Source organism: Oryzias latipes, chromosome 4 (assembly GCF_002234675.1).
Source record: "Oryzias latipes chromosome 4, ASM223467v1".
Lineage (NCBI taxonomy): Eukaryota > Metazoa > Chordata > Actinopteri > Beloniformes > Adrianichthyidae > Oryzias > Oryzias latipes.
The window spans coordinates 2,725,224-2,740,979 of record NC_019862.2 but is presented as its reverse complement, the minus strand read 5'-3'; the positions used below and the strand labels follow the sequence as shown (position 1 = coordinate 2,740,979).

General features: G+C 42.2%; 1 protein-coding gene across 3 annotated transcripts in view; it reads left to right on the top strand.

The window, feature by feature from the left end:
- The first annotated feature begins 997 nt into the window (after positions 1-997).
- The window catches only part of rab6b (RAB6B, member RAS oncogene family), a 46,285-nt gene continuing 31,526 nt past the window's right edge, over positions 998-15,756 (top strand). For 2 of the 3 annotated variants that reach the window (XR_002290104.2, XM_004067600.4), the window contains exon 1: positions 999-1,265. Coding sequence is in view for 2 of the 3 variants with exons in the window: in XM_004067600.4 (XP_004067648.1) it covers positions 1,196-1,265 (70 nt within the window). In the remaining variant the exon portion in view is untranslated. Of the gene's footprint in view, positions 1,266-15,756 lie in introns of all 3 variants that reach the window. The other variant, XM_004067599.4, reaches the window with a different exon arrangement.

The following is a 15,756-nucleotide window of genomic DNA, read 5'->3' as shown; positions in this document are numbered from 1 at the left end:
GATGAGACCAAGACTGACCTTTTTTGGCCACAACCATAAACACTACATTTGGAGGAGTCAACAAGGCCTATGATGAAAAGAACACTACTGTGAAACACGGAGGCGGATGGCTGATGGTTTGGGGATGTGTGAGCTACAAAAGCAAAGGAAACTTGGTCAGAATTGAGGGCCAGATGAATGCAGCATGTTGTTGCATGGTACTTTACTTTTCTCATAAAATGCATTCTGTTTATACAGTTTTTAGCCAAAATCCAAAAACCTGTTGTTTTCTAGGACAGAATTTCTGCAGAGTGACAGGAGGGCATCCGAAATTCACCTCTAAGTTGTGGGCCGGACAGTTGGCACACACACCTGCCCATGGTCCCTTTGTTGACATTCTCTCCCACTAGCTTGCGGACCTTTCACAAACCCAACCTAACATTAGCGGTGCAACAAAAATGGTGAGAAATATCGGAGCAATCCAGCCGTTTAGTTTAGATGAAGATTCCAGCACAGACGAGGAAAACAAAGACGTTTATGGATCTATTTGTCTGACAGCGGATGATCAGAATGGAGCGGAGCAGGGAGACTTTGGCCCCGCCCATTGCAGTTTCCACATGACTAGCTTTTTCAAACTGCATTTTTTTCGTCTGCTCCTGATTCACAAAGATTTAAATAAAGAAATACTCAGAAATGCAGTTAAAAGCCCAAGTTTCTTTGTATATGTCCTCCATCATCAGAAAAATCCTATTTTAGCACAACAGTAAGATTAGTAGTAATAATAATAATAAGATTAGGCTAATGTCAGGAGGACATATCACAGGCAAAGGAAACATTACGGGAGTTTCCTTCACTTTTTCCCCCCAGAAATATATTGTGAATCCCAGGATCAATACAAAAACATCTGTACATTAATACAAACAAATAAGGGATGAAAATGAACCTCTTGGACATAAATGACGTAATTTTATCATCAAAACTCTCACTTCGGAAGTGACTGCGCATGCGCGCCAGTTTCTGCTCGCGCACTGGCAGAGGGAGTGGGCGTGGAAAAGCTCATCCCTGACGTCAGGGAGCTGTGAGGCAGCCGAGCGGCCCCATCACGAAGAGCCAGTCGCCGCCCATCCGACCGAGCATCTCCTCCGAGCTGAAGTCCAGCGCGAGGACGCGAGAGCCGCCAGCCTGTCCCACGGTGTCCGAGCCCCGCCCGGCCAACATGTCCGTTAGCAGTGACTTTGGAAACCCGTTAAGAAAGTTCAAACTCGTCTTCCTCGGAGAGCAGAGCGGTAAGACATGATGTATCATGTTATCCTCCTCCAAGTTGGCTTTTGGCTCCACCTGCTGCAGTCACAAACTTCGTCTTATGTCGCCTGTCCGGTTCGTTCGTCTCGTGGTGGGGGTTTGAACCCCGCTCGGAGCGGCTAAAGGCGGGGTCATGCTAGGTTTCTCCCCGCTGTCCTGCAAGCCTCCCAAGTTCACGAGGAGCTTTGATGCTGTAGACGCGCGTGAGCTCCGCGTGGGTCTCGGTGTACCGGGGGAGCTGTTCAAACGGCGTCCGTTCGGTACCGCGAAGGCATGACGTGGCTCCGTCAGCACACCTAGTACCGGCAGGAGTGGTTCCGGCACGCGCTCCGCTCCGGTGTGTGCTCAGACACGCCCTGGCTGTCGGTGGGAACTCTCTGCAGTGTGCCCTGCAGTTCTGACCGTACCCCACCGGCCCAGGATCCGGTTCGGCAGGCTCCAGAGAAATCACGGATGGTTCTGCAGGTCTCCATCTGAGGATCTGCATCCTTCACACGTCTCCTCCACCCCCCCCCCCCCCCCCCCCCGCAGACCCCCAGGGGGCCGCCAGCCTTCTGGTTCAGGCGTTAACAGGGCAGCTCTGTCTGTCCAGACTTAACGTAGTCACAGCCACAGTCACAGTCCATCAGTTGGTCCCGTTGATCATCCATCATGGTAAAGTCCTGCTGCACTGAATGCTGGGTTATTTAGGAACGGCATGGCATACCTGTTATCTAAACAAGGACATCAGTGGGTGTCCTGCTTACCAGCCCGGTGAGGGTCACTACGGAACACCTGGACTGAGTGGAGGAAAACCCACTGACCTCTCTGAGCACTGAGTGGAGATACTGTCATGATGTCATATTAGATTATTTCATTAAAAAAGAGTGAGATTATCTTCAAGGGCCTATGCCAGGGGTGGGCAATTCCAGGCCTCGAGGGCCGGTGTGTCTGCATGATTTCCAGATAGTCTTGCCCTTCTCATGGCTGATTACCTGGTTCAGGTGTGTCCAGCCAATTAGAACATGCCAGAGCAGGGTATGCTGGAAAACATGCAGGAATGCGGCCCTCAGTGCCCACCTCTGGCCTATGCCATGCTGTTCATACTCCTTTCAGAGTTACCCACATCCATATAAAGGATTACCTTTAGCACAACAAAGAAGACTTTTTCTGCATGAAATAGTTTTTTTTTTAAACTACTGGATCTTTGAGGCTCCGCCCCTTGATCTCGTTGTGGGCGCCACCCATGTCATGACGTCAACTTGGAGCCGGCCTCGGCAGCGTGTCTGTTTCACCCACGAAAACAAACAACATCCAGACTTTTTCAAAGATAGATGTGCATGGAGTGCATATAAAAGGAAAGCATTTAGCCAATCACCAGCTCCACAGAGAAAGTGGGCGTGTCTGTTATCCTGGGGAGGAGCTGGCAGAGCAGACTCTTGCTGGAAGGGGCTGTTCCTCACATTGTTACGTCACAATGTGATAACCCAGTATTTTTCGTGGATTGGGAGGGGCTGGTGCTCAGAGAGGGGCTTTTTAGAGGAATACTCAGAAATGTGTGAATGGATTAAAATACCACTTTGGGGTTGTTTATAGTGAGGAATCAACATTATTAAACACCTAAAAGCTCAAAGAGTTGATTTTGCATGATATAGACCCTTTGATTCTCTTTATTTTGTGGTTATTGTCAGCCGTAACCAACGCCGTACAGCTTTCACCACCAACTCTCAACAACAGCAAGAGAAACTCTCCTCAAAAGTTTATTTTTTTCAGTCGACTTTGGACTTGTTAGTGGAGCTATGCTCCTCAAACGCCTTAATTCCGTCTCATGCACACGCTCCCCTCCCTTTATTTCCCTGAAACACTCAACAGCAGGTTGAATGACGGAACGCAGGGCCAACAAGCGTCTGCCTGGTGCGTTCACTGACCTCAGGACATTATCAGAATCCAAACAGCCACCCACCCCGATGCCGGTGGCTGCAGTACTCTTTCTGATTTTCCTACAATCCGCAGAAAAACAAAGCAGTTTGTCAGAGAAAATGTCGAGCACCAGAAGAACTGATTGATTTCTAATTGATCAATTTAATAGAGGTCTAACTCAGGCGGAGATTGTCCTGATCATAAACAACGTCCAAATCAGTCATCATCATTTGAAGAGAAGGTTGGCCAACCTTGAGTGATCCTGTGGTTGTCAATTTCATCAGTGACCAGATGAAGGGATCAGACCGTCTATGGTTACAAAATGATGCATGTGAGGCGCAGGCTGGAAGTACTTCTTGTCACTTGGGACTTGCTCTTTTATCATAAGAAAATGATCTTGTGATAACAAGATCATGTCATTATCATGAGAAAACAGGCAAAACAAAGTAGGGCAGGCGGTTTTCGGCTTCCATATTTTCTTGTGATGCTTTCTCTTCGTTTTGGTGTTAGGTTCGAAAGCCTTTTTAGGAGACATGATGGATTTGTAACATTACCACATATTATACTTTAGACAGATAAGTTTCCACAATCCAGTTGCATATATGCTGAACTATTAGACTAGCCATTGCTCATTTAGATGAACACAACAAACCAACAGGGATTTAGTTGCACAAACAAATCATAATAGAGTGTACTTAATTCAGCAGTGTGTCTCTAATGAACATAAATTAGTCGCCCACGCCGCAGGGCTAAATTATACATGGGGAACATTCTCATTACCAAGCCGTTTCATGTCCTCGCCAATGTGGGACACTTGGAAATTAAATCCTTTAATGATGCAACTTTCTGCTTGCCTCAGAGCCAGGTCAGAAGCAACTTTTGGGCCTATATGGGCTCCGCCCGCAATATTGATCTCTAATATCGCAAGTTTTCTTGATATTGTGCAGCTGTATCTTGAAGTGTTTGAGTTGAGACAGATTTGCTGAGAAAGTTTCAGCAAGGATATTTTTGTCAGTTTTATGCAACGTCGCACATCAGTTTAGCCACTCCTGACAAGTCTGTGCAGATTCCCATGAATGCAGGTTGATTCCATCAAAGTAGTTGGTTAAAGAAAGCAGTCAAACCAGAGATTTTTAATATTGAAAATATCTAACAATTATTTACAAATATATAATTGGGGAAAAAAACAAATATAACAGTTTAATACAAATAAACAGTCTTATTAAAACTAACTTTCTGCTCAAGGAATTGCAAAGCTTTTGCGGTTTCAAGGGATTTTAAGACGTATAAAATCTATAATTTCATTAATTTCTGTTACACAAGACCACAGTGTGTGCTACACATCCACATATGAGCATTACAGACGTACTCGGGCATTGGTGGGGCTCTAGGCTTAGCTGAACTGATGTGTATTTTCATGGAACACAAGGAAGAGCTCTACATTTTTTTTAAAAACACAATTGATAATATTGCTGTCAGGTAATTGAGGTATTTTAAACTATTACCTGTGGTGAACCATTAGTAACCTCAAGTGCCTGTATGGGAACGTGATGACTTCATGCTGTGGTGATTAAAAGTCATTTAGGGGTTTGAACACTGGAGGTGTACACCATAAGACCAATCTCTTCAGTTTGAGGATACTTTAAATGTCGTCTTTCTAAAGGTCTATAACCAAGCTGTTTGTCCCCGGCATGTCTGTGACTGTTGCAGCGAGTGACCGTGCAGTCAGGAATGCATCCAGCTCTGCAGCCTTCACTTATTAAAACACATGTTGGACTCAAGTTAGTCAGGATAGAAGCCTGTGAAAAAGCTGCTTGTTACTTCTTCACACAGACTTATACACACTGTAAGTTTGTGGTTATGAGGTAAAATGTGTTTATGAAAGGAATTTAGCTCTTTGCCCTTATTTTCACTAAAGAATTGGCTAATGTCACAAAGTGGCGGGGCCTCTGGATTAAGTGGGTGGAGGGCTGAATGTTAGTTGAGCTGTCGGTAAGTCTCTGCTCCCGTACGCATCTTTGGTCATTTCCGACATTACCTACAGAAAGGGTTAGGCTAAAGATTTTCTCTACAAGGCTGAAGGCTTTCATGTGAGCGTGTTAAGTCTGTGCGCCTACACTGCTTGTGGGGAAGACTTTTGTCAGTTCCAAGCTCAGTCAGCCTGATTAATGTCAAACCTACCCAATTACTGCTCAGTGAGTCATTGAATCTTGTCATCAATTACAAAGTTACAGCTATGGGCAGGTTTGTGGGTATGGGACTTTGTGAAAGATGTTTGTATAAAAAGTTCATGACAGGAGGACAATGTTTTTGGTGTTGCACATGCAATAAGGGTTTACAGACTGACTCAAAATGCTGTGTTCCACCTTTCATTGCACACAGATTATTAAAACACACATTAGTCCAGGCTGCAAAATGATGCTGAATCATCAGACCAATGTGCTTCAAACAGCTCAATTCAGTGCTAATGCATCAACCAAGCAGCTTTTGAGCAACTGAAACTTTTCTTTACAGGCAGCAGATAACCCATTTCCTCACGGAGGCTCTAAACCTCTTTCACTCTTATCAGCAACCCATCAGTAAACTATACAGAATCAGAGCAAAGTGTGAATAGCATCTAACAGAGGCCTGCAAAATTTACAGACTTTCAATTAGCGACTGTTGGTGCACTTGAGAGAACTCCTGTCATTTGATTAGTGGGTTGATTTTTTTTTCAAACTCACCGTTCTCAGAAAAAGTTGTAATCAAAACGGATAAGAATTCTTAATGTTATTTGGTAAGGTTTCTTTTTCACAAAGGTGTATGCAACAACATGATAAAACCATCTGTGTGTCTTTTTTTATATAGCATACGTACTGTAGTAATTTCCCTTTTGTTTGGTTTTAACCCTTTGGTGTCCTGTGCAAAGAAGGTGGCTGATTGTTGGTAGATTTCATAGTCTGTTAGTGGGTCATGATGACAGTTAGCTTTTAAAATCTCTGGTTTTCTGCTTTCTTTACCAACCAACCTTTGCTCTACCAAAGCTGACAAGGAAATAAGTCATTTTATCTTCCCTTTCAGTGTTAAACAAATACAGGCATAACCCGTCACTGGTTGTGTGTCACTGATAATGTATTAATTAAAATACCACAGATTCCTCTAGGACAGGGGTTCTCAAAGTGCAGCTTGGGGCCAATGGCGGCCCGCGGGAAGATTTTTGTGGCCCTCAATAAAAGAGAGCCAGAGCAGGTTCCTTTGAGGAAAAACGTTGTGAGCTAGCTTAACTTGCTGGTAGGGCTGCACAAAATGAGGAAAACCTCTGATTTGCTATATTAGTGAGCAATACTGCGTTGACGATATAACTTGTGATACATGAACACATAGCAAAACATCTAAATACATCATTTCCATTTCACTGAAACAGTTTGAGGACTGTCTACTGCTTTTCCAACCACCAGTTGCAAAGCCAATTCTTCTGGTTGATGCTGTTGGTTGTGATTCCTGAGGAGGGGCAACCCTGTTGTGAATCAGTTGAACAGTAGTTTTTCAGTACTGTGGTTGTCACTATCTTGGGTTGCTTTTACATCAATCAGCCTGTGGCCTTTGGAAAGATGTGCACTTGAAATGCACAAACAAAGAATACAGTTGTTGAAACAGTCCGTGAGGCTGTTCTGAAGCTGAGGATTGGATAGTAAACTGGTAATCAAAAGACCATCCCTTTGTTTGTAAATTCAATTGCAAATATTGAACAAAATGGTAATGGTCATAATAATTCCTCTCGTGATGGTTCCCTATCCATAAAATCTGTCAATGAAAGTTAAAAGAAAAAAGCTTTTGAGAACAGAGATGAATTATTTATCATGGAACAGGAGAACTACTTTCTTGTGTTGGTTATTTGCTAAAGTGTCTCAGTTCTGGTGCATTTTGTTTTCAAACTTTCCTCAAACAGGAAGGTAAAGTGTCACTCATTGGTTTTTGAATGTAGTGTTGTTTCATCACACACTATGAAGACACAATAGCAGAAAGCAAGAAGCGTTTTTTTTGGCTCCAGCAGATCCTTCCCAGGACAAAGCAGAATAAGGGGATGAATAGAGACTTTGTTAGACATTTTTTCAGAAGCTTTTTTGGGGGGGAAATTGTAATCTTCTGCTTGACCATGTACTGAATTTGTATTTTCAGAAATGGCTGCTAAAATATGGTACATTATTCAAAAGAAACCTAAAAGAGGGCCTGACTTAGTCACTGACTCAAAATGCATTAAGCGTGTCAGGTTAGAGTAGTGTGACTTGTAATATGCATTTTGAATACGTTTAAGGATATATTTAACCACTCCTGTTCTGACTTGGAGCAGTGCAAAAAGCATTTCAAAATGACAGTAATATTTGAGTTAGGAAACAGAAGGATGCTATGGATGACATCTGACCCACTAACAATTATTAGATTGGTAATCTACTAAAAACCTAAATTTTTGGACTATTTATCTTGTATTACATGAAGTGAGATGGTTTTATAGTTTAACAGTTTTTTTGGACGGCTGTGGTGCAGAGGTAGAGTGGTCGACCTCTCATTGGAAGATTGATTGCAGGTTCGGTTCCCGCTCTGCGAGGCCATGTACCGAAGTGTCCTTGAGCAGACACTGAACTCCACTTTGCTCCTGGTGGTTATCGGTTGTTGCCAATCTTTGGCACCGCCATCATTGTGTGAATGGGTGAATGGGACTGTGACTGTGAAGCCCTTTTGGTCTTCCAAAAAGATAGTAAAGCGCTATGTAATTATATGCCATTTACCTTTTTTTTCCTAGTTTGGGTTCCTGGAATATTTTTTTCTTGGTCATTCTCCTGTGGCGTGTCTCCAAACAGACTAACACAAGGCCAGTCACTGAGCTTTTGCTTTGAAAAGTATTGCCGTCTGTCTTCTTAGAACATTTAGAATTTTTTGCATTTAACTAATAGAAAGGGGAACTTAATTTAGTCAAACCATTTCATGTGTTTAGTGAAGGTCACAAACCCCTTTACTACAGAGAAAGGTAGATTTTAATAAGATTATGTTTCTTAAACAGGACTATATAAAACTTGTAAAAAGGCTAAACTGACAGAAAAAATACATTTAAACAAAAACCTGGGGGCAGCATAGTAAATTGATTTTTTTTTTAAATTATACAAATCTAGGGGTGTAATGATACGCTAAAATCTCATTTCGGTTTGATTCAGAATATCATAGGGCTCGGTTTGGTACATTTCGTCGGTTCATTGCGTCGCAAATGAATACCGGTACAAGTAATAATTACAACGCAGTATTCTTTATCAACAAATAACAGTAACAACTAGGGTTGTGCCGATGGATGATACCATCGTCCATCGTGATGGGTGACTGACCTCACGATGGAGAGACACCATCGTGATGCCACGCCCCCGCCACGCTGGGGGTCGACACCTTAAGCCGCGGTTACATGTGCAAAACAAATATCTTGATCGGATCAATGGTCGGATTAGAATTCAACCGTGCACATGGGCCCAGAAAAACCTTTTCCGACTATAACAAACGTTCAAATGGGGCACACTTTCGGTAGGAATAAATCATTTGCAAATGCGCAGTAGTGTGTGAAATACCGGAAGAGGAAACAAAGTTCCGCTGAGCGGCTACATACATAGATATCTGGCAGCTCCGTAATATACGAGATGATCTTCTAAACGTGCTTTTATTAATGTTACGGTTATTATGAAGTGCATGTTCGCTCATAGTTTAAATTTTAATCTGTGTGGTCAGTGCTTTTTCTGATGAAGAAAGACGCCAGAGTTAGCAGTATGCTAACACGGGCTAACAACATTTAGCCTTTGATGAACATAAATCCATGCGGGAAGTTCTGCAATCTGCATCTTGGCTGCACGTAAATATGTGGGAATAACATCAGCCTTTATTTAGTCGGGACACGACTGGAAACACAAATCCACGTGATTGTTTGAACGGTTTCTAAGGACTGAGCTACATGTCTGCTTTGAAAAGCTCACACACTCACTGCCCCAAACAAAGCCGCAGTGTGTGCTAGCGGTCCCAGCTCTGCCTGGACACACACTTTTAGACCCGGTTCTCCTGAGTCCTGCAGCTCATTCACCTAGAGTTGCGGGACGGATCGCAGGCCTAAATCTCCCACACATAGCGCACATGTAATAAAGCATCCCCCCCTTCCCCTCAAACAAAGCTGTAAGTCCGCGCTCCACCTGTCCACTTGACTAATGAAGTGCGGGAGAGGACAACTTCTTTTCTATTGTTTTTTTTTTTGTTTATTGGGAAATAAAATAAATAAAGTAAAATAACAAATAATAATTATATAATAACGAAAAATTACCCCCCCGATGATATCATCGTCCATCCCGATGGTTTACTGCAAACATCGTCAACTGGCAATTTAAGGGACATCGCCCAACCAACAACTAACTATCTAACTAATGATCAGCACACTGCACGTGCGTGTAAGAGCAAGAAACGCGTGCCACGCGAGAATGACTGAGAGCTTGCACAAGTGTTGGGGGTGCGCAATGGTTGTAGGCAAATGTTGCAGCGTGCGGTCTCTTCCTCCACGTCTGTGGCAGTAAACCCATACCAGTTCCAAACAACAGATGACTTTATTCATTTCTTGAGAACAAACTTCCCACTCTCACCGATAGCCATGCTGTCGCTGGCTGTTTCGTGTGTGCTATGTTGTTTGTCGCTTGCCATACTACCGTGTAAAATTAGCGCTACGGAAGCTCTGGGGAGCCAAAAATGCGCCATTACACAAAAACTCGATTTAGTCATTTTTGAAATCGGCCAGAACAAAAAAAATTCGAATTAATTTATTCAATCGATTTTTCGCCCAGGCTTAGCGCAAAGTTAATACAATGGCGACCTGGGGGTTAGCCCCGCCTACAGCCACTAAGACTCATGGGATGTATGAAATCTTGTGTGTTGAATCCTCCACCATCACGGAGAGAGCTGTGAAGAGAAGTGAGGTTCATGTTTGTAGCCCTGTCAAAGTTTGAAAGAAATAAATTTTAGACTAGGCCACTGAAAGATTAAAATGTATTATTTAAAACAAAAAGAGAGAGAGAGTTCAATGGCCACTTGTTGAGTTTGTTTAACAAGTTTTTTGTTCCATTGGGAATTAAGTTATTTGGTTTTGTATGTTGTAAAAGTTGATTTTGCCCCACAGCCTAACCTGTATGTATTTTTTGTTAAGTCTGAAATTTGATTTGTTATGTTACCTGTCCGTATAATGATCCATCCATTCAGAGATAAGTGGGTGTGTCTAAGAGGTGCAATCGAAAAAAAAACGTTTCACTAACGGGCAGAGACAGTCAGACCTTGGTGAGGAGCGGAGCTGGCGCTGAAGGCTTGTAGCTACGATTTTTTCAAGTTCGACGCAGAGTCAACTTTCTGTTAAAATTGTGGACACTGTTTGTCATACAAGTCTTTTTTGGACCCTTGTTTGCTTTCTGTTGACTGTTTATTTAGTGCTTTTAACTTTTCTTTAAGTTCTTGAACTTCTGTTTGAAGATCAGCTGACTCATTTTTTTTATGCTCCGACTCAGTGGTTTGTACACTGCGAACATACTGTTTTGATGGCTTTTTGAGCTTTTGTCTGGCTAATTCATGCATTCTTAAATTCCTGCATAATTAAGTAGCATTATATCAGACTCAGTGGCACCCTTAATGAGTTGCTCTAGTCTAGCTTTATTGACTTCATGGACGTTTAGGCCTCCCCTTTTCACAACCTTATTCAATGTTCGTTCTAATCTGAGGAAGAAATCTGACAGGCACTCATTCGGCTTTTGGTGAAGAGCTTTGAATGTAAAATACAGTTCTTCACCTGACTCTACAGTTCCAAAAGTACTCTCGAGGACTTCAATGTAATCCATATGAGTTGCGTCAGGATTTGACATGCGCACAGCTTGTATGATCTCCAAAGCTGGTCCTTTGAGACTTTCAACGATTCTTCGTTTTTTCTCCCTGTCTGTGTACTCATATTCATCAACCATGAACTTAGCTTGTTCCATCCAGTTATCCAAGTTATCTTCTCCAGGTGGAGTAGGATGGACTCCAGAAAATGTTCTTAGACGCCTGTAGGAACTATGTTCATTGTTTTTGGGTGACTGTGCTAAATCACTCAATGCACGAATGACAGATTCAGCATTTTGGTTCGCAGAAAGAACGGGACTACATAGCTGAGTTACATCATCAAGAGATTTTCCTTCATCTTGGAGAAACTTGACCAGTTTTTCTGAGAATAAACCAGAACTCTGTTCTCGTTCAACAGTAACTAAAGTCCACTTAACACCTTCATCGACAACCAGTTCGGTAGGAACCTTAGTTGAATCCATTTCTTCTCGGCATTCGCAAAGCACAGTTACTGTGTTGCTATCTGGATCAAACACTTTGCCTCGTACTCTCACTTTGCCAATAGCTTTTATGGTTTCGAGTGCAAGTTCAACAGTGTCAACCGGAGTTTCTTCAGAAATACCCATTGCCATTAGAGCATGTGACGTAGACCTTGGTGAGGAGCGGAGCTGACGCTGAAGGCTTGTAGCTACGATTTTTTCAAGTTCGACGCAGAGTCAACTTTCTGTTAAAATTGTGGACACTGTTTGTCATACAAATCTTTTTTGGACCCTGTGGAAGACCGAGCACCTGTGGAAGACCGAGCACCCGTGGAAGATCGAGCACACCCTGCCGGTCGTCTGAGCGATTCCAACCCCCAGGCCTCAGAGATTCCCGCTTACTCTGTCCTGCTGCGCAGCTGGATACCGCTGAGTTTGCCTGAAGAGCATTTTCGCCCGCCAACAGTTGCCCTAACCATCCGATAAGTGAGTACGTGCACGTTTTTTTTTCTGCTTGCTTTACAAGTGAAAAGGCCGTCTTCAGTTTTTGGCCACAACGCACCCGAGCATCGATCAGGCCTGCAACAAAAAAACAAAAAGTAAAAAAGGGACTATACCAATATTTTGTTGCTGTGGTTTCAGTGTAAGGAACTGAATTTTTTCCCCACCTCTTCTTGATTAACGTGAACTGTATTTTTATTTCATTTAACTGTGGGTGGGGGTTCATTTAAAATAAAGAAAAAAAAAATAAAAAAATAAGGTTGTAATGTTTAAATTCAAATTATTCTTAGTAGGAAAATTCTAATGTTAAATTCCTGTTAAGTGGAGGCACCGCCGATTTCCAGTATTGTTTTTTTGTATTAAATTAAGTGATTTTTGTATTTCCAGTTACCCCTAAACTAAATCAAATTAGACGAATCCAGGGCACCGCCCTTAGTAATACGACTTAATAACAGAGGGTTATTCGTCTAGTTACATGGGATAGGTGTTACATGTTGTTAAGCTGTTCGTGTGTGTTCATAATAAATGGTTTTAATGCCGGAAAAGAGATGGAGCATCTATTTATCTGGCTACTCTCTCTCTGAGACTGTTTGAGCTCGGCTCTCGTTTCCTCGCTACGAGTGATAAAGCAGTTGGGTCGTTACAATGCTTATGCGGGAAAAAAAGAAAAACGTACCGAAACGGTTTGGTTCAACCACGTGTATCAATTAAATCAACCCCAATTAAATACAGTCAGGGCCCAAAATGTCAGGACCCTTACAATCCTGTCAGAAATGGAAACACTTCACAGCATTGATTCCTCCAGGAAAAGATCTCCTTTTCCTGTTGATGCTCTCCTGTCTCCTCTTTATTGATCCTAGGAAAAGGAAATGGGAGGGTTTTTCTTAAGATGCAAATGGATAGGTGCAGACGTTAACCTCTAAATAAACAAGGCTGCTTTCCTCAGTTAGTTGGTTGTTTTCTGTTTCACAACAGTAACACCCCACATGACTTTTTTCAGACTATTAGAACCAATACGTAAGTGAAAATGCATTAATGAATGAATGAATACTAAAGTCATGTGCAGTACCTCCATTTGTAAAATGTCTATTAAAGAACCTTAATTTTAAATCTGGAGCTTCGGCTTAGATGTTCGGCACTTTGGCACAATTGGCTCAAAGCCCATGACCGCCTTTACTAACTCTAAACGATCTTCATTTGACTGTATCCATGTTGTAAAACTCTGAAACAAGAACGTTTTATTTTTGTTTAATCAAATGTTTGATTTAGCTTTTGCTGGGTGTGATTTGGTGAAAATCACCAGATTTAACAAAATCTTTCAAATTTTCAAAATATGCAGCCGTGACTTTTCAGATGACAATTGAGATAAACTCACTTAGTGTCGTTTGTCGGACATACACAGTGCCATTTTGAATCCATTTTACCATGGATATCAAAAGGTTTTTGCAAGCTAACCTGAATGCATTCAGAGAAGCATTGCACCAAAGCTTTTTTTCACTGCATCATATTTGCTCCAAAACACAGAACTGGAAGGAAGCAAGACTGCTGAATTCATCCTATCAAATCAGTATGAATATGGAAACAAACGGAGGTTTCCTCTTTGAAGAAAAAAAAGAATCCACATAGATTATTTTGGTCTTGTTCATTTCCCTGAAACTGCTGAAGGACATCTGTGCTTTTGGGCGTTTCAGTCTCTTTTTTCCCCATTTAATAGCAGGCATTCAGATGTATGGACACACACTGCACAGCTGAGTGGGTGTTTTTTCTCACAGACTAATGGGAAAGCACAGGTTCACTTATAAACTGTGCCCAGAACAAAGAAAATCTGTCTTCTGTCCAAGCCGTGATGTGGAGAACCTGCCTGATTCAGTTCCGCCCGCCTGTGAGGCAGGGAAACGGTTTTGAAGGCGGTGTTTGATGACACAGCTCTGCAGGAACTGTTGGAGCTGTTCTCACTCAGCTGTCTTTAAATCCATTAGAAAAGGGAAACGTCTCTTTAAAGCCACGCTGGGGTTAATCTAATGGACTCATTCTAAGACCTTAAAGGATTTTTAGTGGATTGGGTGTTTGCATAACCAGATTTTTTAGAGAAAAAGAGGAAATCCTATTAAAGCGGGATGCTAGTTGCTCAAATGGAACTGGCACTTGAATAAAATCCCTGCAGTGCAGGAAGGCTGTCATTTACACAGCATGGTTGTGGCACTTCACTGAGTTCTGCAGGTCTCCACTGGAGTTTGCCCTTTCTCCAGCCCCCCCCCCCCCCCCCCCCCCCCCAGATGGGCCTCCATTATGTGGCTGCGGTAGCCTTCACCTGTCCTAGGTGAATGCAGCATTTCCTTGCAAGTCTTTCACATTTGTTCAGAATGTGCTGTTTTATTAATAACCTACCTCTTAAAAGTTTCATAAAGTGGCTTCCTTTGAAAGTGGTTCCTTTAGGCGGCAGTATAAGCAACACGGCAACAGACCTGAGAGGTTAATCAAGCAGAGGCACACTGAATATTCATCTGCAGTTCAACAGGAGCGCTTCATCTAACTCAGCGGGCAAATGGATGAGTCACTCGCTGAGGACTTGCAGGGAAACAGGTGGGAGATGCCATGGGCCTGCAGAAAGCAAAGTCTGTTTGATGCTTACACTGTCAACATTTGGAGAGTTGTTTTTAGAAACCCGTCTTCAGGCTTTCTTCTTATTTCCGTCTTCTAATAAAGCTAATCATAGTATTTTGTGTAGCAGTCGGCCTGCACAATTAATCGCAAATTTCAAGCTGTGCAATATCCATATAGCAAAAGTCAGCGAAAATTGCAATAAATGGTAAACCTTAAATGTGCTTAAACAATCTTATGGCAACATGAACTATTTAATCAATTGAATAAATCTCTTTATCCATTTGACCAATCAGATGGAGCCCTTCATGTTGTTGACCAATCAGATGGAGCTTTTATGTTAGATGTTGCCCTCTTAATTAGACGAAGGTCATTTGGAGAATAATTTAAGGTATTTTGACCCTTATTTAAATTATACTTTGCAGTGAAATGGAAATGTTTTTGTTGTTTTGCTATTTGTTCATTTATCGCAAGTTATATCGTCATCGAATATTGATTACTTATATCGCATATCGCGAGTTTTCCTCATATCGTGCAGCCCTATGTAGCAGCACTCAGAATCTGTTTTTTTAAGGCTTATTTTCTGAGTGAATTCTCCCCACATGTTTGGGTATTTGATATAAAGGTGACTTCCTCTGTAAAATTAAGGTCTACAGCGACCATTGTTTCAGGTTTAGGAGAGCTTTCAGTCGGCATTTTTGTTCATGGTTGCTTTTTCAGGATGACAACAAGATTGGACAGAAACTGATTCTGCATCTAGGTCTCTGATTTTCTAATCAATTCTTTGTGCTCTTTTTTTTCTTATCCTGTCAGTCTGTCTGTAGTCGGACATGAGACATGAAAAATTGGTTCATTCATATTTTTTGGTCACAAACCTTTAAGTGATTACATTTATGTAGTAGGCTTAGAGGCTGTCATCTGGACTTGGTTTTTTATGTTAGAAGACGTTTCACCTCCTATCCAAGAGGCTTTGTCAATTCTGAAAAAGCTGGTCGAAGAGCTGGTATATATGCACTCATGGGGGAGGAGTCAGACCTGAAACTGGATGGTATTGTCAACTTAGCCTACATGGTTTCGGGTCGTTAAGAGTCCTTTGTCCTCAGCTGGGGGTTGGGGAGCCAGTGACTCCCTCCCCAAACTG